Source organism: Protopterus annectens, chromosome 6.part0 (assembly GCF_019279795.1).
Source record: "Protopterus annectens isolate FY-2018-M chromosome 6.part0, PAN1.0, whole genome shotgun sequence".
Lineage (NCBI taxonomy): Eukaryota > Metazoa > Chordata > Ceratodontiformes > Protopteridae > Protopterus > Protopterus annectens.
In genome coordinates, this window is record NC_056737.1 from 1,362,090,069 (window position 1) to 1,362,117,301 (window position 27,233).

At 39.0% G+C, this 27,233-nt stretch overlaps 1 protein-coding gene across 6 annotated transcripts in view; it reads left to right on the plus strand.

Moving 5' to 3' along the window:
- Window positions 1–27,233, plus strand: part of KALRN (kalirin RhoGEF kinase) — a 4,346,166-nt gene that overhangs the window by 3,234,427 nt on the left and 1,084,506 nt on the right. For all 6 annotated transcript variants that reach the window (XM_044074926.1, XM_044074921.1, XM_044074920.1 and 3 more), the window contains one exon: window positions 16,407–16,653. In XM_044074926.1, coding sequence (XP_043930861.1) covers window positions 16,407–16,653 — 247 coding nt within the window. The remainder of the gene's footprint in view (window positions 1–16,406; window positions 16,654–27,233) is intronic.

Consider the following 27,233-nt stretch of genomic DNA (forward strand, 5'->3'; position numbering starts at 1 on the left):
CATGGGGTACATGTGGTGGGGACAAAGGAATGAAGTTTTCACAGAACCTTTTGGCCAACAGGTTAGCTATGTCCACAGGCTCAGTATATGTGGTATCATTAACTACCAGTTCTGCACAAATCTGGGGCTTTCCTTTTAGGTTACGGATATAACTATAGAATGCCTTGTAGTTGTCCTTTGTTGAGGAAGCTAATTTGGACTTGTAGCTTGCTTTGGAGGACTTCACAAGAAGTCTTTTATTTGCTTGTTTAAGCTTAGGAGGGAGAGTTTCCAGTTTAGGAGGGCTCCCTCCCTCTTACTCTTAGACAGCAATTTCTTCCTCTTATTGTAAAGCCTCTTAATGGCAGTTGTTCACCAGGTAGGTTTGCTCTTCCTTGAGGAGCTTGATTTGTTCCCATCAGGTACAGCTGAGTCAGTGCTGTGATGCAGGTATTTGTATAAAGATTTGGTGCAGAGCTCAGCCTAGTTGCCAGTTCCATCTGAGCGAGGAGGTACAGTGAAACTATTTATACCATCTTGTAAGAGGTTATAATCTACTTTGGAGACATGTATTTATTTATTTATTTAACATTTGTTTACCGGGAAAGTCCAACTTGGAACAAAGTCAATATTCAGCGGTGGCCCTGGGTGAAATGTTTCAGATGCATGTCTTTGTAATATGGGAGGAAACAGACACGGATACAGGGAGGGCATGCAGACTCCACACAGAATGTATGCTAGCCAAGAATCGAACTGGAGAACTTCTTGCTATGAGGTGACAATGCAACCACTGCACCACTGTGCTGTTTTTAATTTAGTTGCTGCTTGGGTGGGCTTAGGTGTGATAGTTACTTCAAATGAGACTGATTTGTGGTCAGATCTCATCAGGGAGGACCTCACAGTGGGGGTGTTACAATGGGCCCCCATATTGGAGAACACCAGATCCAGGATGTTGACACCCCTTGTGGGGGTGTCAAACAGCCGGACCAGGGCATTGGAGTTAACAAAGTCGAACTTTTGGGAAAATGAGTTTGAGCGTGAGTAATTTACTCAGTCAGTGGATAGGTAGTTAAAGTCACCCAAAACCATGGTTTTTGGATGTATCTTGATAGACTCAAGTAGATCCAAACAGGCAGAGTAGATGTCCTGACTCATGGAGGGGATCCTGTAGCTGCTAATGACTTGAATAGGTGTCCTACCAACAGTTAATTCCACCTGAAGAGTCTCCAGGGAGTCATACTGTTTAACCAATCTGGAGGTGTATTTATCTCTAACGAATATTGATGCACTGCCTCCTTTAGTTTTCACACCTTCAGTTTGAAGTCTGAACGTGTGGAATGAGGTGTAACCCAGTATGGCTGGGGTGCTCTCCACAGCCTTGAACCAGGTCTCCATGACTGCACAAATGTCTGCGTCTTCCAAGGTGAGGACAGCTTCCAGTGAGTATAGTTTCATGTTAAGACTCCTAGCATTTAGCAGCATAATCTTGAAGTTGTTTTTAGATGGATGTCAGGGATTTTGTTCTTGAGACACTGCCTAAAAAGGCACTGTGAGGGTGGTAAGAACCTTAGTCTGTAGCCGAAATCACAGGGGTGACAGATGAAGACCATCTCTGGCAAAGCATCGAGGTTTGTCAGTTGTGTCATCACAGGCTGACAGACATTGGATCCCCTTAGAATGACACCAGTAACTAAGCCAATTACTGAAGTCAGTCATTTTCTGTTTGTATTGAGGCATCATCCTAGCTGAAGGTAAAATGCTGCTTAAGGCTAGGGACATACCTGCCTGAGACACATAGTCTGAGAACTCAGTCATGTCTCTCTTTATATAGTCCATAGAGGTACATCTCAAGTCATTCACACCAACATGGACTATGACAGAGTCATAACAGTGCCTGTTGGTGAGAGACTTGAATGCATGTGTAATATGGTGTATTCTGGCACCTGACAGACAGCTGACCGTGACCTTTTCCTTATCCAGCCTAGTGAGAGGGACATCAGTGTGTCTCACGATGGAATCACCTATGACTAATATACTTGATTTTGGGTTTTGCCTTAAGGGTTTGACCAATGAGACACTGGTGCTTGAGCTACTATGTGTGATGTGTTCTGCAGAGAAAGTATTATGTGTAGCATTCTTGTGTTTGTGTTTGGGAGGTCTCTGGTGTTTAGGTATGTTTCTGATGAGGACCTCCATATATGTAGGTATGTGTGATGTGGGTTTGGGTGGAGAAAGAGGTGAGGTGTGCATGCTGGCAACCCACTCATTATCATATGTACTGACTGATGTGTGAGAGAGCATGGATTCAAGGTTCTTAATATAGCTGCATCTCTCACACGTTGTGCTTGTGTGTACTAGGAGTAGAGGGTTGTCAGTGAACATGAGACAGTTGCTACACTGCCTCAGGATGCCCATGCTGACCAAGCTCACTAGAGAAACTGTGGGAAATTGTCAGTCCATAGTGATAGGTAAATGTATATGATCAAGAAAAGAGGTCACATTTAGGAGTGGCTAGTGGGTGAAAGGTGTGTTGGTACCTCTGAGGCTAGGCTTAGTGTTCCACCTGACAGTAGAGCAGGGCCACAAGAAGCCTCTGGAGGACCACAAGCAAAGTGCTGAGGGAAAATTTAACAAACAAAACATTTGCTTCTGTAACCACCAACGGTAACCACCACTACGCGGCAATGCATGCTGGAGTTCTACATGCAAACAAGTGCAAATGCAAGGCTTAAATAAAACAAGAAAATACCCTTTTAACTCATACTAGCCAATAAGAATACTTTCTCTGAGCTGTAGTCCAAACACCCTCGATTAGATGGGACCCAGACAGCACTCTCCCAACACAAGGGAGCAGAAGGGCCTTCACCAACAAAGTTGGCTTGAAAGTGATGGTCAAACATTACAAAAGACCCAGAAATAGCAAACTTGGAACTGGGCAGTGCTACAGCTGAACTAGTACAGTCTACAGTAAAATGTGACCAAAAATAGTTCAGATAATTCAGACTGACAGTGGAATTCAAACACAAATTAAAAGTGCAATATTAGAGCAATATTATAGTTAGTTGGAAGCAACGTATGCCTCATATATTTCAGTATCTCAGTGAAGAGGTGGGTTTAGCACTCAAGTGATACCAAACAGTCTAGATTCAGCAAGTCTGAATCTAGCCTAAGCTGTAAAATGCAGAAATACTAGAAATTAAAAGTGCATAAAAATCACAGTCACAACAGCAGAAGGCAGTTTAAATAATGCAGCAATTCACCAGCAATTCCCAGCATAGGGGGGTATAGGCCACACATTCCCACCACAAGAGTCTAGACAACAAACCTTCCTGATGTAAAACAACTGGTTTTGGAGCACAGGTACTTAAGTCAGAACTAAGACACTTTAGAATAAAAGACACAATAGGCCTTGAACCAACAATTTCCAGCCAGAAGGGTTAGGCTACCCTCTCCTGCCACAAGAGTGTTGACTACAAATCCTCCTAATGTAAATAAGTGGTTTGGAACCCAAGTGCTTAAACCTTAGAATAACAGGCACAATAAACCTTCACCAGGAATTCCCAGCTTAGATGGGTGTAGGCCACACTGTCCTGCCACAAAAGTCCTGACTGCAACCCTCCTAATGTAAATTAACTGGTTTGGACCCAAGTGCTTAAAAGGGAACAAAGACGCTTAGAACAACAAGCACCATAGGTTGTCACCAAGCAATTCCCAGCTCAGAAGGACAGGACTTACCTTCTCCTCCCACAAGTGTGCAGACCACAAACCTTCTTAATGTAAAATAATTGGCCAGAAGCCCAAGTCCTTTTACAAAAATTAGGATACTTAGAGTAACAATTACAATTTAATCAGGCTATTACCAAGCAGTAATAAATGCAGCAGAATAAATGCAATTCAATACTGTAAGAAATGAGCAGTAAAAGCAAAATAAAGTAGGAAGAGATGCAAAAAACAGTAAAAGCAGCTGCATAAAATGTTTTAGTTAAGTAGGAAGGGAGAAAACAGAAGATGATTCAAGGTTAAGAAACTAAGGGATGGGCCTTCCCAAATGAACTCACTGTACACCATATAATGAGATGATGCGATGGGACTGAGAGGAGTATCCAATATCAAATTTATAGCAGAGAAGTGCAACTCAAAAGCCACCAAGTTGTAAGAACACAACAACAATTGGGAAGGAGGGTGGGAGAAAAAAATGGAGACTGAAACAGAGCACAAGTAAAGAAACATTAGAACTGAAGCTTGAGTCATGTTCACAAAACACAAAAACATAGCTATTGAAGGATTCTGTTAACAAATATAACCTAAGAGCATAAGATTGTTAGAAATCACTGAAACAGTTAGAGCAAAAAATATAAACATATGTCAGCTTTGTGTACTTATATTGGAGTTGTATTTCCAAATGCTTATAGAAGCAGTAATGCTTGTAGCCAGCCACAGGGGGAATCTAACTCTAACTCTAAACCAACTGTATCTGAAATACTGAATATTGTGAAAGAGATAAAAAAAAACTGGATGAGGGATCTTTAGAAAAGGGAAGGAGCAAATTACTTAAAAATAATTGGAAATTTTGGGAACAATACATGCAGAATTATATTCAGGAGGAGGAGTGTGATGTAAAGAAAAACAGGACTTGAGCAATTTATGTAATGTTGAACTGATGATAGTTATAAAAAAAAGAACACATATGAGACGTACAATGTATATAAATGGAAAAATGTTACTATAGCTTGTTTTCTATTAATGTATGTTTGCCTGTGTCATAAGTGGTAATTTAATTTTAAATGAGTGAATTTCTTTCTTTAGTCGAGATTCTTGCTCAGGCCATAATTGGATGAAAAGATTGTTTAAAATTGCTGTTAAATGCACATCAGACCATCTAGAAAACCATGGCATCTGGGGTCCTTATGGCCCCTAGATGCCCAGCCTACATTATTTCCTCCACAGTTGTTGCAGTGCAGTGTTGTCCAGTTAACTTGTGTTGACAGGACACAGGAAAGAGGTTGATGACTAAGACAAAACAGGACACAGAAAGAGGTTGATGACTAAGACAAAATGTAGGGAAAGGAAGAAAAAAGTGACACAGATGCTGTAGTGGGAGGGGGGTGTCCGGATAGGTGGACACCAAAGGGATGAACAGGGGGCATGCGGTAGGTTGTGAGGGGGCATGCCATGGAGCCCTTTACTTCAGCTAAGGCCAGCCTTTAATGCATGACAACCCACTTACTAAAGTATGTTAATGCACCAAATACTGTTTCCTGTGAGAATATGATAATACAAGTATGTAACGTCATTAAGACAGAACAAAAACACAAGTTCCTAGAAAGGAGCAAAGAGAACAGTATGTACAGTTAGAAAAAAGTCACTTAAGTGCACTCAGTCATGATGATTGTTACAACTGTGAAGCTGTTGAACGTTAAACAAAGCCTGTATGTTAAGAAGGTGAACTTAAGTATGTTAATGGAAAAAACAGTGAAGGACTCCTTGGGGAAAAAACACAGTTCATGCACTTCAAAGATGAAAGCTATGCATCATGTAATTTAGTGTGCAGTGTTTTATGTTAGTCAAGATCTCTTAAACATTATTCCAGAAGAATAAACAGTCCTTATTGACGGAATTTCACTTACATTATCCCTGGTTTGTATTGTACTTTGCTACTCATACTTGAGTTTCTGATTTATTTCTTGTATCTTTCATGTTTCATGTTACTGCTGGTCTTCAGGTTCTGATCTAAGAAGGACGGAGCAATTCTGTTACTAAGTACCGGGTGCCCATCAAACTGTCACATGCTATTGTCCCCTTTTGGAATTTTGATAGTAGTTTGTACAAGCAGTTCTCTCCATTCTCATATTAGAAAGCCTACAAGTCTTAACTCATTCAAAACCACACACTTCTCACCTCTTGGGGGATAGATGGCTTTAACTATGTTATATCATTACTGCAAATATGAATATCCACTGTAACAGCAAAAGCAATACTGAAGACCTTTCGTGACATTCATTCATTAAATACACAGCATTGTATATTGATTGATTGCCTAACCATTAACACTCCCTGTTTGTTTTACTATAGTATCCAAAACTAGGTTTCTACATTATTTTCATCTTTTAGTAATACATTAAATTATCTGATTTTATGTGTATTTGCTTTTAGATGAGAGATTTGGGTCATTATTGAAAGAAGTCTACTGACCAGCTCACTGCTCATTGTTAGTAAACAATAAATAAATAAATTACTTCAGAATTAATGAGTCAGTCACACAGCAGTACTGTCTGCTGAGGCGGCAGGTCTGAGTGGATTCTTGGACTTTTTCACATTATCTTTTTATTTATTTTTTGTGTGTTAGATAAAGACACAGTTAGCTGATAGCAACGCTTCCTTTTAGTTCATTTTATACATCCTTATCATTTATTTTATTCATTTCTCTTTGCTGATCAAGAATGCTTCGCTGAGTTAAGGAACACATTTTCTGTCAAACTCTGCATGAAAAGCTCCATGCATACACAGTGCTTCCCGATTCAGTATGCCATTGTATATGAACTAAAATAGTATGTTGTGGGCATATGCATGGTAGTACATGTATTATTCCAGGATAATAACTCAAGTGACCTGTAGTGTGAACTGGACAAAAGTATGACCTTGATCCTTCTCCAGTGGCATAGTGAGATAAAGCCCTGACTACAGTCCAGCCAACCTGGATTTGATTAGTGACTTGGGTAACTTAGAAAGCAGCAGAGGGGGATGGGTGGGCACTTGCAGTTGATGTTCCCTAAGGGGAAGTATGATCCATAGATGGGAGACGGTCTTGATATAGTCGATTAGTGAGGAGTTTAGGAAAAGGGAAAGTGGGTACAAAACCAGCCTCAGTGGTTCTAGAGTAAGGCCTGGGGTTAGAGATTAGCTGCTAGATCTGGAGTGGGCATGGGCACTGGGGGCTGGGCCTATAAAAACGATGTACAAGGGGGAGACCGAAAAAAAGATTATGACCTTGATATAAAGATTATGAAACAAGATCATACTGATTTGTGCTTCTACTTATCATTATGAACTTGAATTTGAGCTGTCAGTCTGTACGAATGCTGTGCTCTGAAGTATACAAAGCTGCTAAGTAATAAAAAAGCTGCAAGCCACTGGCTCTGTTAGCAAAAAAGGTATTAAACCCTACTTTTTAACAAGATGACTTGGGTTAATCTCTCGAGGAGATGCTTGGAAGGATAAGAAATGCATGACAATTACAAGTTCTTAAGGAGAAGGGTTATGGCCGGTTCCCTTTGTTGGGCTTGGTGACTGTGTTGTTGATTATTTGCTGTTTTGTGGTTGCATGCAGGGACAGTCCCTAAACATACAATAGCTGAAGTCACTCACAACTGCAACACAAATAGAGATGTTAGGGAGGTATTAGCTCCATCAGAATGACAGCCAAGATCTAAAGCCAACTTTTATTCCAGTGAAGAAGGAATGGACCTTTAGGCTTTCACCCAGAGTCCAGGAATAATTTGGATGGCTCTTAGTTCATGTGGAGCAGATGGGTCAATTAGAAGTTAAGAAGGGGATATTGGATAGACATGAATTTGGGATAAATAAATCAGTTAAATAAATAAAAACTTGCTGCAAACCAGTATTTTATGGTCTTCATTTTCATGAGATGGTATCAGAAGCGATGATGTGGTATACTGTCTTGAGAGGAGAAATAAGGAAAACTATCAAGGTATAATCCACCAGAACCATTTAGCTTCTTAAAATGACAGCTATAGACAACCTGGTAGCAGTTATTTGTTCATTTTGTACAGTTGCCTTCTGGACAGTGGAGATTTGAAGTACAGCTAAGCTACTGTTGTGTCCTGTAGCCAGAGATGTAGTCTGCTCATAACTCTTTTACCTTTTAGAATGAGGAAGAGTATGATTTTGATGCCCAAGACTTTAGTTAGCTGACCAAGCAGATTTGTGTGATCTGGATTTTTGGTATGTGTAGTCATGCCCAAGAGCACTATAGCACTTTATCCTAACACAGGAACAAAAACAACAAAAGCGTTTGTCTGAAGGTGTGCTGTCAGTCTGTGCACAGCCTGCTCCCCCCCAAGCACCAAATTATGCAGAGATATAAACATAGATATGCATTCTTTTCTGTAGTTTAGACTGCTTGTCTGATTTTCAAGGTCTTATAATGCATGTCCTGGCACTTTTATAAAAATAAATTGCAATTCAACCACTGTGACACAGAATTCTGTAATTTCCTGTTCTATTTTTAAACAGTTCTTATAGGAGAGCTTTACCTCATACATCCCCAGAAATATAGGGGGTTGTGTTCTTCTCATATGCTACTTTTATTTATTGTCTCCAGGACTGCTATACTTTGGAGTATGGGAACTCCAAGATCACAGTTTAAGAACCAATACATACTACCAGTGTTTCATAGTTCCAAGGAATGTAATTGCTATTGTCAGATATTCAGCAGATGCCTGACATCACAATTTTAATTCCTAGTCCGGTTCTGTTGTTTGCTTAACACCTGCTCATTATTATTTACCTTTGTGCTTCTGCTTATTATTGTACTAATTACTGGACTAATAGTTGAAGATGATTTAAGTTTTCCTAATAAGTTTGTTCTGATGCTTAATATGGAAAAACAAGAAAGCTGGTGGAAAGAAGATGGGTGGATTAAGGTTAACCATGACTGATGAAAGCAGAGGGAAGAGGACTACTGTGGACTGGAGCACATATGCACAAGGAAAAAGGAAATATGGGGATCCTGGAAATAGGATGTGTTGTATCCACTCCATAGAAGTCATGGACCTAGGGCTGCATTCTGCAAAAGTCAGCCCTGTCTGATTTTTTCACTGCATCAGCTGTATGCTGTTTATGAAGCCTCCTCTTTGTTGTACGAGTTATTTTTCATCTCTTTTATATGAAGAAATTTTAGGTGGTAGATGTTATTATTTACTTTCTACTGAGCATGTAGATGAACTGGATGATTAAGACCCATTTTCTTCTTGATTCATGTGAATTGTGTCAACAGCCTTGTCTTCAGCTGTCAGTAGATTGAAAAATTCTGCCAAAACTCCTTTTGGCAATCCTCAAAAGCAGATATATATATACAATGTTTTCCCCAGGGAGCTAGCTTCCCTATACTTCCCTCCCAAATTTGGGTTGCAAGACCCCAACCTCACCTCCCCAACATTATATATACCTACTCCAAAGTTGTGCAACAATGTGAAAAAGGAAATACTCCACTCTAAATACTTTGGCACATTTTTTCAGCATTCACCATTCAAAAATTGACTGTTGATCGATTGCATCCCTTTCTGCTGCAAACTGGTCTCTCTTTCTCTATATGTCTCTTTATAGGAGTAATTTTTTTAGATTAAAGTTAAAAAAAAAGAGTTCATGTTCTTTAGTCAGATGTCCAGAACATGAAATCAGATTTTTTACAGTATTTTTGGATATTTGGACTTAGCACTTTCCCCACTGTAGTTCGATTTTAGAGTTGGTTTATAGAAGTTGCAGAGTGTGTGTAGAGTAAATAAATGCTGGGTTTCTTTTTTTTTTTTGATTGTTTCAAGTTTCTGATGTTCAGTATTGTGAGATTCGTTTTTTTTTTTTTTTGCTATTTTGACCTAGATACACATGCACAACACATACACACATGAGATAGATGTATAGATATACGTGTGTGTTATTGAGGTTTTAAAATGTAACAGATCAGCACCTCTTATTTTATCTACCACACTGTAGAAGTTGCACTGATGCTTCTTATTAAATTTACGTGTTTTTTTTTTAAACAATTCGTCCACACAGGCTTAGCATTAAAGGTGGATATACTATCTCTTGAATTGTTTCAACTGGCCGAAGCTCGTTCTTTATTTCTTTTCATTTTTTCCTTGTTTTACATTGTGGTATTGCAAACTTACTCACTAACTTGCTTCAACATCTCTGCACACAAATAAGCATGAACAAACACTTTGCTTTTTGAAGTCTGACAAAAAAAATGTACAGTTATGCAGAAGTTTGAGTGAATTCATGCCTTTCTCTGTGCAGTGGCTATGATCTTCTGAGGTTTCTGAACAGAAATGGAGTGGCCGGTGTATGTTTTCTAAAAATAATTAAATGCAGGTCTCAGCTGAAAACATAATAATCAAACTGTTTTGTGTGTGCGTGTGTGTGCGTGTGTGTGTGTGTGTGTGTGTGTGTGTGTGTGTGTGTGTGTGTGTGTGTGTGTGTGTGTGTGTAATGTATGCATGTATGTATGTATATACAAACACACACACATTTTTATACTTTCAAAATATTTTTACTAATTCTTTGGGCAGAATGACTTGCCCTCAAACCCTGTAGTAGAGTAGCAACACCCCATATACATCTATTAATGTGCAACAATTGCAGTGCAGATAAGGTAACAACCCTCTTGCTGTGACCTCTTTAGAGACGTTATCATTTTTGCCAAACTGGCCAAAATGCTGATTCACACAGCTGGGATAATAAAGAAAAGGGTTTGGTAGTTGTGCATCAAAACTGCATTTCAAAGGGGATACAATTTTGCAGTGTGGATTAAAATTAGTAACCCCAGCAGTGGTACCATTAGAGTCCAAGTGATTCCGGGTATCTGCTCCTCAAAGCAGTACTCTCTTTTTACTATCTCTTCCTGTCCGTCTCTCTTTCTCTGTTCATCCTACAGTCTTCCTTCTCCACTTCTCAGCTTAGCATATTTTGCTACACCTTCACCTTTCATTATTTTCAAGTTTTGTTTAAACATGAATCACATTTTTAGGCTTTCTCAGTTGTAAGTTTGTTCTGGGGTCCTGTTACCAAGCATTAGAAAATTCATACGAAAGTGCATTCAGGAACTGTATTTTATGGTTATGCTAACATTTAACATAAACTCTCTTTTAAGATGTAATCTCTCTGATCCTTTCCATCAGAATGGAACAGTTCCTTAATTTGCTGATGAGTTTAAATTGTCAAGTTTATAGTAAGTGGGTTGTATTGTATTCCAACTTTTTGTAGGTGAGCACAACTTAACTTATTTGCTTGTTTGTACTAGTAGTTGGATTGAGTGAAGAACAGTTTTCAGCCCTGACCATAAGAATAAAATATATATATATATATATATGATTGCAGTTAGTGAACTGGATACTATGAGTACAACAATACAGTAAGCAGAGGTAAAATACAGTGATAGAAAAATAGCAATCAGGTTAGATTAAAAGATTAGCCCAGAGACCAACAAATAGCCATGGTGTGCCTGCTGAAATTGGAAGGACCATACCTGTGTTCTTTAGAATGTTCGAAGTATAAATGTGAGTAGGGGTATATGTAAGAAGTTTGTTTTGGAAAACGTAAAGTACAGCTGTGAGTAGAGGATTTAGACATTTGTTTTGGAAGGCACAAAGTACAAATATGAGTAGGATAATGTATAACTGTAAGGTTGAAGTATCTCAGAGTGTTCCTCTTTCTATAATGTGCAGCAATCTTGTAATTAATATTTACGATGAGCAAGGGTGTGGAGGCCACAGCACAATTTGAGTAGGGGCCAGTACATTACTCATAGTATGACCCATCTGATACATCTCCCTCTTGATATTTTGTTGTCCTGTATTGGATTCTTTGTGTTATACATTGATAGTGTGACGCCCCACTACTGGACCAGTAATCAAAGATCCTCAATCCTCACCACTGGCACCAGTGGGGGACGTACACTGACAGGATGACAGGTGCACATACAGTATTTCCAGATGTAGCTCTCTGCATCAAGTGTAATTTCCCCTTAAGAGCACACAGAGACCACAGTCAGTCCGGGGCTCATTTCTCTCTCTGTCTCCAGATCCCCAGTAAGATTCCACACTGCTGCAGCTATAGAGTTGAGCTCTCAGCTCAGTGGTCAAGCCAAGATCTCCAGTACCCTCTCTGTCCACCAGTGCTTTGTGTTCTTGACCAAGTAGCTGACACATACACACACACACACACACACACACACACACACATTCCTAGGAAATGTTGGCGCAGTTTTACTAGCTATGCCCCATTTTGCCCAGACAATAAGGTAGTTATCACTGCCATCTGCCACTTCTTATCAACTACTTTAAAGACCTTAACAAAAGGTGACCAGTCTTACTGTATAATGTTACTATCAAAACAAATGAGCAGGGCTATTAGGAGTGGCCCACAGTGTTACCAAATAAATATGCAAGTGCTCTCAGAACTAAAATATCTCTAGACAGGTCAGCCACAATGAAATGTTTAAATATATTTAACAATAAATAATAAAAGAAAATGACAGTACTAAATATATATTTGCAGTGACATTAGAGTTCAAAGTTAGAAGAAATATTTAAAACAACATTGCAGGGCAGTCTGAAATAAATAAAGAAAAATATCTAAGCTAACCTTTGCTATATTCCTGACTATATCTAATAGAATTATACTGTTCCCTAGATTTACTTACTCAGAGCAAGGCAAATGTGTGGTGAATGGGTCTTCTGGTCAGGTCCAAGGCAGACTGCAGAAGGCTGTCCCTCTCTCAGAGAGTTCTCAAATTAATATCTCAAATATCATTGCTGGGATAGCTTACAGAACGACATCATTTCTTGTCATCTGACTTTATCCCAGGTGAAACCCCCACTGCTGGAATCTGGCAGTATTTAGCATCTATTGTAAAAATACATAGACAAGGGCTTTTCCTCAGATCTTTGGCAAATGGTGGAAGTCATAAAACAATAAAACACTTCCAAGACAATACAGAAAGCTTAGTTCTAGACATTGTCTCCTTGCTACACTGAAACTGAAAGATATCTTTTTTATCTCCTAGCCATAAAGTAATTTAATTTCAGCTATTTTTCTGAAGTTTTGCAAGTTAACCTCCTGTATTCCAATTTCTCCTGTTAAAATATATATATTTAAACAGTTACAATAGTGTATATACATTTCTATTGTATTCTATTCCAGTAGGGTACACTCTGGATACATTTCAAACATCACTTTTGTAAAATACCTCTTCAACACACGCCTGTACAAACCGTGTTATATGACATACAACTCTAATACACCTGTAACACAGACATCTTATATGAATCATGTTGATATTCACAAATGGCATATAATTATTTACAAAATTCCAGATAGATGGGCTGGCTGTATCTCCTTATGTGACAACTAACACATATCACATAGAAATTTCTGTTCTGATGTAATTAGAAAGACAACTGTTATACTCTGTAAGCTGCAACTGCTAGGTATTTCCTTCTTATCACCTGCAAGGTTCTGAGTATTATTTCTGTAAAAGTCAGAGTACTTATCCGTAATGATGAAAAAATATTCAACCCACTTGTATCTATTGTTTTTTTTTCATATCCTGCTGTTTTATTTTATGTAGTGTTAATCATATACATACTTTTTTCTAGCTATTCAAACTCCTAGTCAGCAACTCTGCCATCCCACTGCAACCCCTAAAACTAAATTCCATTGTACAGATCACTTCTCTATACTAGGTCTAAAGCTGTAGGATATTTAGAATTCACCTAAAAGGCCACCACGTCCTATCAGCCAAATGCCACTGCCTCTTACAGTCCCTCACATAGCATGTTGTTTTGCACCTGTCTCCGCTACGTTGTCATATAACAATTTGCTTAACATAACTGCTTCTTACAACTACTCACATATCCTGTACAACAACCTTCACTCCACTCAACTATTCTATCATTCCCACCTAAATAACACAATTGCAATCGCCACACAAGCACCTCACTTTCTAAGCGAAGTTTGTCTTGATTTATTGTAAATAATGAATATTATTGTATTTTTTGTTGCCTAATAGTTTACAGATGTGCATGGCCGTTATGTTCTTGCTATTTCCCTCTAAATATAATTCGGACATTCTTTGTATTCGTGGGCCAAGACTGAAATTGGTGACTTCTAATCAGTGCAACACCTTGGTAAACAGATTTTAAATGCTTTTCATATTTGTATATTTCTTCTTTTGGGTGCGTTTTCTGTAATCTCCTTGTCTGAGACTGAAAAGGGTGAGTATTGATCAGTGATTTACTCTGGTTAACAAATACAATCAGTCAATCAATAAACAAACAAATAAAAATCCTGGCACTATTTTCATGCAAATAACATACGGGGTTGGGTATTCTCCCATTTGTAGTTGTGGGTGCTTGTTGTAGTGTTTAAGAAAAGAATATTCAACGAGCAAGAACTTCTGTTTTAACTCCCACCCCCAAGTGTTAATACCCATAGTAAATTGCCAGGTGTAGGTGCTAATACATCGTAATGTACATGCATGAGTTATACAGTATCAGTAGCAGACCTCATTAATTCTGCTGTAAATATATTCTGCTATGCTGTTGAAAGCAAATGAAGAAGGCACAGAAGACATAATGAAGGCAAAAAGAGTTTTGACTTACAGAGGTGTCACTGGCTCAGCCAACACCCTAGGCCAGTCCCTGAACTAGCACTATTCCCCCTTCTTCAAATAGAAGAGGAAAGGGGGGGGCTCCAATAGACTGCTTACAGCAGTCTGAACTACATGCCCCCTCCCTGCCACAGCTCTTCATTAGAAGAACAAAAAAAAGTTTGCAAGTTGCTTTATGTAGCAGCATTCAGAAAAGCCGGTACAAAAAGAAAAATGCAGGAATGGCACTTCAGGATTGGGCCCCCCAACTGCTTGTGCTCTGTTTGCTTCATCCTTGCTGTGTGGCTGTCTACGTGCATCAATGACAGAAGAAGAAATTTGAGCTAAGTTTTTAACATCCATCTCCTTTCACTCCTCACTGCTTTTTTACCACATATAAGCACATTTACATTTACAACCTGCTCTCTCAGATTTTCACTTATGGTACTGCTAGGAGAAGAGACTAACCATATTCCAACCACTAAATAATTATTTATGCATGTATGTATCTCTTTACAGTATCAATTTAGGCTGTTGACATGATAGTGTCATTGGACTTTTCTTTGATGAGCTTTAAATCCCAAATCCCTTCATTATATATAACCAGCATAAGCAAGTGGATGAGTGCAGAGCAGACCTTTTAATCAGTGCAGTAAGGTAACAGCTGATCATCCAGAAGGTGAGCACTACTTAAAAAGTAAGACATTTGTGTCTGAAATGTATCATCCCCTATATACTGTAATACAATACAGAAAATACCCCTATATACTGTAATACCATACAGAAAATACCCCTATATACTGTAATACAATGCAGAATAGAAAATACCCCTATATACTGTAATACCATACAGAAAATACCCCTATATATTGTAATACCATACAGAAAATACCCCTATATACTGTAATACAATACAGAAAATACTATCAACTTGCACTGTCATTTTATGCCATGCAGTACACCAGAAAAAAATTTATGAATCTGCTCCACTGTGAGAGTAGCTTACTGGAATGGAAAATTCATTTAGCCTTTGTATTTTTTCTGTAACCAGAAAGTCAGTGAAAGTTGTTAACAACCTGCCTACTAATAAGTTAATAGCATCTGACATTTTACTTGGAATTTTAGTAGTCATTTTGCTGTGATGCCATGGCTTGATGACAGCTCTTGGTGACTCTTAAGTTCCATACCTAATACCCTCCTTCACAAGTCCAGTGACTTATCAACTGTGTTGTATATTAGCTTGTTTCCTTGTGTATTAGTGCTTGGAAATGTCACCCTTGCGCTGTCAGTGCCAGATATATATGAGCCATGACCCTAAGACATGCATTTCATTTGCCTGGCTGCTGTACTGCAGAGTTTAGGATTGCCAGTGAATACTGTGATTATTGTGAAGTTTGTCTCTCTTCATATTCCTAAAACCGTGGGCCTGGGCAATGAACCAGCTGGCTGGTGCATCTCAGTGAATTTTCATTATTGCTAGTGTGGTCCACACCCCTGCAATGGAGACAAATCCAGATGTAGCAAGGAGGGGACAAAGCCTTAATTGTTTACTAAGAAATGCCTCAAGGGAAACCTTTAATGGTTTGAACTGAGTTTTGTCTGTTGAAAAATATAACATGTGGAAAGAAACTCATAAAAGAAGCAGGAAAAATGTTGTACAGCTTTTTGTTTTAATGTGGTACGAGTCTGAAGTCTCATACAGCTTTTCATATTAGAGCAATAGTATGGGTCTGACTAAATGAGTTTTCTGAACACGAGGAATGGAGTACCAAAGAGTAGCTTTTCATTTGACCTCAGATGAGGAAGAGAGGAGGCCACTCAGTTCAGCTAATTGTTAATTATCACAAAATTGTTTTGTCCTATTTTGTAAATTGATACTCTTAAATGAGTACTGTTTTATGAAGCACACATAACTAGGTTTTGTAACAGAGCTTCCCTGGATAAACATTAATGAAGACTTCTGTTTTTCAAGTTAGGTGAAAGATGAACCTAAAGTAATTCTTCAGTAGCTAATGGTCTGCCGCTATGATTTCTTAAATAGCTGTCTGGAGGCTGTGAACTTACCGTGGTATTACAGGACTTCACCGCAACTCACTGCAGTGAACTCAGCATTCAAGTGGGACAGACTGTGGAACTTCTGGAAAGACCCAGCGACAGACCTGGTTGGTGTCTCGTACGTACAACTGATCGGAGTCCCCCTCAGGAAGGGCTGGTACCTAGCAGTACTCTCTGTATATCCCACTCCCGGAGCAGCGTGGAGATGGAATGCTTCTTTCCATCTGGGAAAGGTAGGCGGGGTGTAAAGTATTCAAAATGTGTAGTGGGTGAAGTGAAAATATATTCAGCACAGCAGTGAAAATAATGCAGCATGTATCTGTGTTGTTTTTCATAATTTATTTAAGTTAACTGTAGTGAAAGAATATTTATAATACCTGCAATGGTGGGTGGCTTATTCTGTAAATAAATATTGTGGTTTTGTTTTAAGAAGGATTCACTGAGTGGATTCAGCTAGTGTGGTCACTGCAGCAGAGGCTTCCTTTAGGACCACAAACAACTGATCTTTAATTTTCATTCCTCAGTTCAGAAATTGGCTGTTGAGATCTTTGCTTGTATAGTACAGGCAGGACTTTTCTTACATTTCCCATGCCTTCTGGGTTTTGTCTATTTTCTGAGCTAGAGACATAAATATGCGGACAGACAAGGCATAATTAATACTGTGTACAGCTGTCAGTCTGCAGACACTGAATTATTTCTGTGCACCACTGAAACGTACACACAATAATCTGTCCACACAACGTTATCACTGCAAAGATGGATTTTTTGGATATACAGAAATTTCTTTGGATACGAGTGATTTTCAGTTCAGGTCTCCAATTTTTAGAAAAGCTATTTTGTTAATAACCGTGTTCATTTTTCTAGTAGCAATCGCATGTTTCTTAAATATAGTATTGTTAAAAACCAAGTAGTATGACTTTGTAGTTTCAGGTAATGATGTCTTGAACAGTGTTTGACTTGAATTAAGTTATTTCACATTAGCTAACTTTTAAGTAAGTGTTTCAGGAAGATGAGAGGTGTGAGAACTATATTGAAAATGCTTGTTTATATGTAGTAAACTGTTGAATTAACAACAACAGCTGCTGTAAGATGCATTTAATCATAACCTGTCCACACAAGAACAACCTTCACACTAAAGCCATGCCTCCTTCTGTGCACTAGGAACATACCTCTGAACTGTCCAGATTTTCGCAAAATGTCCAAATGTTTGCTGTACATTTTTGGTCTGTTCCTCATAAAATTTGCAGTTGTCTGTCAAATCACTAAACAATGCCACACATTTGAGTTTCAGACTTTATAGCCTTCTAGTCTTCAGACAATGTATGCCAACTCAAAAATTGTTCTAGCAACTTTCTAAGGTTAAAAGAGCAATATTTAAAATATGTCCCTATTTCTGAGCCTTTGCCCCCCCCCCCCCCATTATTTTAGGCTTTGTCCAGATTTATTGTGCTAAGAGGTTGAGAATTATGGCCAAGAACACCTGACCTGTGGCCATCCTTGTGTCCCAACTTGAAAAGTGTTAGTCCTTACCACTATTTCACATCAGCAGTCATGGATGTTTGATAAAGAAAATGGCATTAAATGTACAATCCATTCTCAAATCTAAGTTGCTGTAAAACTAGTAATAAATGGCTTTGATATTGTCTGAAAGGCCACAATTTAGACTCACTTGACGAGCTGTTATGAACCTATTTTTATTTCATGTTAAGCACAAACATTTCACACTATGTCAGTAGGATGTTTGTACATCTTTGAGAAGTCACCTTTGTACCTCAGTTCCATTTACTGTTACCTCACTGTGAGGCAATCACGCACCTGTTTTTGAACCTGTAAATGCTGCCTAAGTACGAGTTATTTCCATTGTCAGTTCAAAATAATTCCTGAAGTGCAATAAAAACAAAATGTTGAAATTAAAGAATCCTGTTGCATACTGCAAACACTTTCAAAATAAGTAGGTGTTTTTATATTAACTTTCACCTACTGAGGTGAGCTTTAGTTTTTCAGCTAGAATTTTTGTTTTCACAATGCAAGATAAAATTTTATCAGGATTTTTTATCACAATTTTATAACATATTTGTTAGATTTTTCACAGCCCACAAAAGCAATTTGGCATTCTTCTAAAACATTTATTTAATGGTTTAGTAATAAACAAATTCTGCAGAAACCAAATTATGCTTCTTATTACCACATATTATCTACAGCTGTTACCACTAGATGGTGATATATCTTATCCATTGAAAACAAACCGCATCCTTATTCATTTCAGTGAGGACTGAAGTGCTAAGTCTGAAACAGAGTGCTAATTGAGTTAAATCTAGCCTTGCATATCCTAGAGTTAATGATTAATTTCCTGAAGCTGGTGTAAAGTAACCAAGCAGTAGGAAGGAAGTTGTGATATAAGTAATACAAAACATTCCTTATCATTATGTACATTATATAATGAAAAATACGAATGTACACCTGACTCTCCATTGTGATTTTTAGAGGCCGCTGCTAATAAGTTTTAATGCTCAGTTAAATCTGTGCTTGGGTTTTAATTCCAGAAATGTGCTCTGTATGGAGGGCAGCCTTCATTCATTCTTTCTTTCTTCACATTGTCAGTAATATTTTTTCTAGGGATCTGTGTAACTTGAGTACTAAAGGATAAGTGAAAGTGAAAAGCAATCCACTTATGAGAATGCTGTTGATATGCAAATGCTAAATAATGTAATGCTTTCTACCTCATTTTGCAAAATATATGGATAAAGTAAACTTTTCTTTCTTACCAACTGCTAGGACGTGTAGAACTACTACGTATGCTCTTTTGGCTTGCATTGTGTGTGGGATAGTTATAAATTAGATATTTTTATTGGTTGTGTGTTTTCCTAAAAATATGCTTATCATATGATGGCTCTAGAATTGACTGATATCAGTTTTCTCATCTTCTGAGAAGACAGCGTGTATACACATACACATACACACGTATGAAGCAAGCAACAGTCTATAAATGCCCATTTTATTTTACATTTATTCTTTCTAGAGCTGCTTCCTTCTTCATCTTGCTACCCATCCAAGGCCATCTGCTCATTTAATCAATACACTTAAATCAGGACCTGCCATAGGTGAAATGAAGTCCTAGACAAATGACCCATGACCCCACACCAGCTACCAACCTGCTCCCCCTACACTTTGCCAAATATAGCCACCTGTGTGTCTGTTGTTAGATTGTGAGGAATGTGAAAAAAAAGGATCAAAGTAATGCATTCCAAGTTATTTCACTGAGGCAGTGTGCTCCTGCAAAACCAGCTATAGCAGCCTTCTGTGCACACATCTGAGGTTTGATTATAAGGAAGGTTAAATAAATAATGATCACATTCTCTCAAGACAGCCCCTACACAAAGTAGAGTGGCCTTCTCTGCATACCTCTGAGCAGAGCCTGTTGAATAATGCATGGGGTCTTTTGGGAGTAGGGGTAAGGTGTTTTGTATACATGTTTGACAAAGACACACAGTAAGCCAGCCACAGTATCGTGTATTTCAACATGGTTCACACAAATACAGTTTATCCCTGTAAAATCAATTTCCCATAATGTGTAGTTGCCTGCCTTCCAGGCTAAAAAAAACCATCCATTCTGTGTGAGCTTCACTTCAGTCAGAGGATTCGCTTGTAAACAGAGCCTTGTGGCATCAATGCCCCCAGATTCTCAATAATGCTTGAAGTGTCACTCTGTCCACTACCCTCCACTATCCAATGTTTGTGAGCTTTCAGCTCGGTCTGACCCACTGTGATCTAGGCAATGAATCACAGAGCCTTTGAGGCCTGAAAAGCTATGTTATTTTTTGCCAAGTCATGGGTGGAACCAGGCAGAAAGCCCAGAAGCAAAGTAATATGCAGCGCTTTCCTCACCAGTTGCTTCAACTGCAGCTTCTTTAATCAGGGGGACCACAACAAGAGGAGGAAGAAACAAGTTGGAAAAGCTCCTTGCCAGAGAGGCATCCCTGGCAGCTGCATAGCTCACAGCTAGGCTGTATTCCTAAGGCTTGGCCAAGCCTTAAATAATGTTTTCTATTTATTTATTTATTTTTAAACGTTGGAAGCCATGCAAGAAAAGTGTTTTTTCTATAGGGCTTACTCTGGTTGTGCCTGCTCAGCCTGTGCTCTTTAGCATGAAGGGTGCTCTGGTATTAACTTTCCTTTTCTTGCATTTAAAAAAGTTATTGCCTCATGCAAATTTTTTTTTTTGATATTTGTTAATTTTCTACATGAAACCCTTTGTTCAGAATACCACCCCCTCCCAGTGATCACAAGAGGACACAGCCTCATTAAAAATTAATATCAACTTTACTGTGAAATGTGACAGCTTTATTCTACAAATACTTCAATGCATGTGGAATAAATGTCCCCACTGTGTTAAATTCATCCCATTAATTCATTCCTTCAAAAAAAACTTTGGTTATATGGGTACCTGTATTTTCCATGTGTGCTCATAGTGTGGATGTATGTAGCATATGCACTGGTAGTGTGAATGCATGTAGCATGGCTGCTGGTAACATGAGTGCATGGTAATGTGGATGCATTTAGAGTGGGTACTGGTAACAAGGGTGCATGTAGAGTGAATACTGGTGACAAGGGTTCATGTAGAGTGGGTACTGTTAACATGGGTGCATGGTGACATGTGCTAGTAGCACGGATGTACCTAGTATGGATGCATGTAGAGTGGGTACTGGTAACATGAGTGCATGTAGAGTGGGTGCTGGTAAAACTGGTGCATGGTGACGTGCTGGTAACATGGGTGCATATGGCTACTTGTGACATGTACTGGTAGCATGGATGCATGTAGCATGGGTGTTGGTAGCATGCATGCTTGGTAACATGCTGGTAGCATTAGATGCATATGGAATGGGTGCTAGTGGCGTAGGTGTATAGTAAAGTGTTCATAACATGAGTGCATGTAGAGTGGGTGCTAGTAGCATGGGTAGATGGTAACAGTTTGGTAGAGTGGGTGCTAGCATGGGTACATGGTAACATGTGTTGGTAGCATGGGTGCATATAGAGTGGGTGCTAGTAGCATGGGTGTATGGTAACGTGTTGGTAGCATGGGTGCATGCAGAGTGAGTGGTAGTAGCATGGGTGTATGGTAACGTGTTGGTTGCACGGGTGCATGTAGAGTGGGTGCTGGTAACTTGTTGCTACCATTAGATGCATGCAGAATGGGTGGTAGCAGAATGGGTGTATTGTAACATGTTGGTAGCATGGGTGCACATAGACTAGGTGTTGGTAATATGAGAGTGTGGTAACAATGGTAGCATGTGTGCATGTAAAGTCTTGTGCATAATAGCATTAATGCATGCTGTTGCACTGGTAGCTTGGTAGCATGTATGTATGGAAACTTTTTTGGTAACATGGGTGCATGTAGAGTGGGTGCTGGTAACATGCGTACACAGTAACATGCTGGTTGCATGGATGCTGGTCGCAAGCGTACATACTAGCATGCCTCTGGACATTTCCAGGAACTGTGAGCAGTGCGTGCAACACAGTTCCTGGAAATGTCCAAAGGCATGCTAGTATGCACGCTTGCATGCCTCTGGACATTTCCAGGAACTGTGAGCAGTGCATGCAACACATCATTTTACAAGGCAGAGGAAAAGTGGAGTTGTAATGAGAATCCCAGCTGACCATCTGGATAGTAGCTGTGATCTTCTATCCTCCTCTCACCCCCAAGACAAGAAGGGTCTGCCAACAGGTGATTTAACTGTGGAGGGGTCAGACAATCCAACAAGATGACATGAGGCTATGAAAATGGAGGGCTAATTGGGGTGATATAAGGAGACAAGAAGTAGCCTGAAGGGTCTCAGCACTAAAACAGCAATGAAAGGAAAAAGAAAGAAACTAGGTGGTGCAAAACTTCAAGAAACAAATTCTCTTTACCTTGAGGTGGCAATAGAGGTGGAGCACAAGAGGTTATTCTGAAAATAAGAAGTTTTTTAGCAAGTAGAGTTTGAAAGCTTGTGTTTGTGTCTTTTGCCTGCTTATTCTGCCTTATTCTTCCCACTGCCTAATCAGGTGCGACTGAATAAGTCCTCTAGTATTTCATTCAATTGCTTCTGGATATAAAGGACTCCCAGATGGGGAGGAGAGGAAGAAGAAAAAGGGAAAATGTAATAGATTGTCTGGTTCTGAATTTAATTATGATTTAAAATTTAACAAATAAAGTAGCAAACATTGTGTGTGCATATGTACAAACGTTATATTTCCATAGTAAGGAGAATACTACATGATTTGTATAAAATTTTCTCCTAGCATATTGAAGACAACCCACTCCTGCCACATGCAGTTAGTGTTCTGTACTTCAGTATTGCACTTGTTTAGTTTATATGCCCATGCAAAGCTTGTCAGAGTAATCATGTGAAGCGAAACAATGCTGTGTTGTGTAAAGTTGTTTGACTTTGGTGTTATATCATGGACATCCCATCATCTTTGTAAATGTGTGTTTACAGACATGAACCCTCACCACACACACACACACACACACACACACACACACACACACACACACACACACACACACACACACATATACAAATCGCATGTACCCTAGATGCTGCTTATGTGATGACTTTAGCACTGTCTTGAAATATGTTCCTCCTTTTGAAAATGAGACAGAAAATCTCTCTTACTCTGATTTGTCTACTGTGCTTATCTGGTCCAGTCTTGGCCCTTTTGCATGTGAGTTGATGTGTTTTTCCTGTTTGGCTGTAGTGGGACAGCTAGGAATGTTTTCATTGTCTTTTATTTCTAATGCCTGGCTATCTTCAACTGTTATATGGGTACTGATAATGCTTTTGAGCTTCTGACGTCTGTGATTTGCTATGCCATACATACAAATCATTCCATATTGTGCATTTGTCACTTAGCACTCACTACAGTCTACCATTTTGTATAAAGCAAAATATTGCTGAAAAATAAATACTGAAATGCAAAATAGAGGAATTGGAATCAATTTTTTTTAATTCACATTCAGGCTTAACAGTTTGTGCCTTTTTCTTGGATGTTTACATTTACCTAGTTTTCATTTACAAATTGGTTTACACGTCAGCATCATTTTTAGCTCTCTTCCTGTATACATCCTCAAAGAAACCTCCAGCATAAATCAGATGTATAACCTGCAGTGCCCCTTGTGTGAAAACAGTTGCATTATTTAGTGATAGAGGAGCTGTGTTTTTGTTGCAGTGTCTCATGTTCAAACAAATTCCCATTTCATCTAACCTCCTCTTTGCCCTGCTGTACATGAATGGATTCCTTCCCTGTGTGCTTACATCTACGTTTCCCATTTTTGTGTAACTATCCTAGCTGTGGAAGCTAAGAAATGCCCTTAATGTTTGTCTAAGAGGTCAGTGCAAGATGCAATGTGTGGTTCACAAAGATGACTCATTAGGTCACTTGGTGGTATTAATAAATTGTAGGGGTCATTGAAGCCCTTTGGTATGTTGTTATAAGCAGCTGTGCCTTCGTTGTGACATCATGTGCCAGGAGGCAGTACAGTTGTTTGGCAAAATATCAGAAATATAATGTTAGGAGATGTGTGTAACATTTGTGCAGCTACCAGTAGCTCAGACCTGCACAGGGTAAGTACAAAAAACATCTGTTAAATTTGTCCTGAAGTGATACATTAAAAAAGAATGACATGCAGTGTTCTGGCATACACGTGGGTAAGCATTAACGTCAGCCATCTGTAAATGTGCATGTTCTTCATGTCAGTGACTGAGCACAATGACAATGAGATTTTGTAGACTAGCAAACATTTTTAAGAATCATGGTCAATTATTTTGCTCTTCGTCTTCAATTTAAACCATTTGTGTAGACAGCTGATTGTAAATTCTACCCACTGTCTCTTGAGACACTCAAGATATTTTATAATTAATATATTTATAAAATGTATTAAAATATATATAAGTAATATATATATATATATATATATATATATATATATATATATATATATAATGTATAAGTAGACGATTCCCCGACACGCGGAAAACGAAGACTAAACGACCGACAGGTAAGTTTACCGACAGGGTGATTTGCCGACAGCGGAAAGACCGACAAGGGTAATGTGCGATCGCGACTCGGTAAGTGTGCGACAGTGACGGCGTTAGGAGCGGTGAGGTAAGTGCGATATTGTGGGATTTCGGGTTAGGCTGTGGGAAAGGTGAGTGTGTGTTAGTGTCGGAGTTAGGGTTCGTGTAAGGTAAGTGTGTGATAGTGAGGGACTGTAGTTTAGGGACGGGTTAAGTGAGTTAGGTTTAGGGTGCAGGTAGGTGAAGTGTGCGATAGTGTCGGAGCTTGGGCTAGGGGTGGGTTAAGTGAGTTAGGGTTAGGGTGCAGGTAGGTGAAGTGTGCGATAGTGTCCGAGCTTGGGTTAGGGGTGGGTTAAGTGAGTTAGGGTTAGGGTGCAGGTAGGTGAAGTGTGCGATAGTGTCGGAGCTTGGGCTAGGGGTGGGTTAAGTGAGTTAGGGTTAGGGTGCAGGTAGGTGAAGTGTGCGATACTGTCGACCTTGGGGTTAGGGGTGGGTTAAGTGAGTTAGGGTTAGGGTGCAGGTAGGGTGAGTGTGCGATAGTGTCGGACCTTAGGGTTAGGGTTTGGGTTAGGGCTAGTGGGTATGTTATGTAGTGTGATGTGTTGTTTACGTTCGGTGTGTCGGTGTTATGGTGTTCGGTGTTTTGCGTTGTCGGTTTTGTGTGTTGTCGGTTATCTGGCATCGGTGATTTTTGTGTCGGCGAAGTAGCGTTTCGGTCTTTCAAAGTAGACCCATATATATATATATATATATATATATATATATATATATATATATATAAAATTATTTATATAATTTATATAGATATTTTTAATAGTTTATATTAAACTAAAGTGCATTGTGGAAAAATAGTGTTGACTGAGAAATCGTCATTATGGAAGCCCCACAGTGGCATTCTGTGACAGAACAAATTAAAAAAATAATAATGTTAACTAATTGATGCAAAGATACTCATAATACATAAAAGATCAATATATGATCAGAAACATATTTTCATTTGATAAGGAGGGGAAATTACCCTGTATATGAAAGTAATCACATTTCATTTTCCCCACTTGGAGATTAAACAATGCAGTTGAATATTATTAAATATAAAATTAGAAGGGAGTAGTGAGCATTGCAATCCCTGCAAGTATTACTATAGGAAAGAAAACCAAAACAGGCTGTGTTTTCACACTATTTGAAATGGGCATATGAAAGATGTGCTAAAATGCTATGGAGTGCACCTTTTCAGAACTGCACACATCTATGTAGTCTGTAAACCTACTGCATTTAGGTTCTAACATCTTAAAATTTGTATCTCCTCTGTTTTATGTTACATAATCAGAAATGAAGGCAGGTTACATCTCTCAACATAGATGACATTTCAGCTTTCATCACTCACTAGAAATCTTCACAAAAGTTCATCTATTTTTAGCATTTTGTTGCACAAGAGATCTGCACAACATGGTCAATATGTTCCTATACTACAGTTCCTACACTTTTGTAAAAAACTTACTACTTCCTGAATTCATGTGTACATGCATAATAAGGGGTTATGAAATCCATGCTTAATAACAGGCTGTAAAATTCCATTGAAATGTGACAGCTAACGGGGCAGTCCCAACATATAAATTTAGTTTTGCATTATCACTGTAACCAAGGGTACCACCTGGGAGCGATGTAAGGGGCCATAATCTGGTGGTAAGAGTAAAAGGATTTGGCCAGGTACTGTGAAGCAAGAATATGACCTGGTACTGTTACAATGTCAGTGTTAGTTTTGGCCAGGTACTGTGAAGTAAGAGTATGACCTGGTACTGTTACAATGTCACTGTTAGTTTTGGCCAGGTACTGTGAAGTAAGAGTATGACCTGGTACTGTTACAATGTCACTGTTAGTTTTGGCCAGGTACTGTGAAGTAAGAGTATGACCTGGTACTGTTACAATGTCAGTGTTAGTTTTGGCCAGGTACTGTGAAGTAAGAGTATGACCTGGTACTGTTACAATGTCACTGTTAGTTTTGGCCAGGTACTGTGAAGTAAGAGTATGACCTGGTACTGTTACAGTGTCACTGTTAGTTTTGGCCAGGTACTGTGAAGTAAGAGTATGACCTGGTACTGTTACAATGTCACTATTAGTTTTGGCCAGGTACTGTGAAGTAAGAGTATGACCTGGTACTGTTACAATGTCAGTGTTAGTTTTGGCCAGGTACTGTGAAGTAAGAGTATGACCTGGTACTGTTACAATGTCACTGTTAGTTTTGGCCAGGTACTGTGAAGTAAGAGTATGACCTGGTACTGTTACAGTGTCACTGTTAGTTTTGGCCAGGTACTGTGAAGTAAGAGTATGACCTGGTACTGTTACAATGTCACTATTAGTTTTGGCCAGGTACTGTGAAGTAAGAGTATGACCTGGTACTGTTACAATGTCAGTGTTAGTTTTGGCCAGGTACTGTGAAGTAAGAGTATGACCTGGTACTGTTACAATGTCACTGTTAGTAGCTACGCACATTTTCATGTACAGTGTGGGAAGAAATGACCTGGGAAGTTGGATCAGAATTGCCTGTGTCATTTCTGCTGAGTATTGCTATTGCAAGCAATGATACAGCCTGTTAATTATTTCTAATGTTAGAATTTCCATTAGTATCCTTTACCTATATGTAGAGAGGCAAAACAATACACTACTGAGTAGGCATTGTGTATTGAATAGATTTTCTACGTCCTTCTCAGTGAAAGTTGTGGGTAGCTAGAATGCCTCTGTTGTTGGCCGTGAAACCT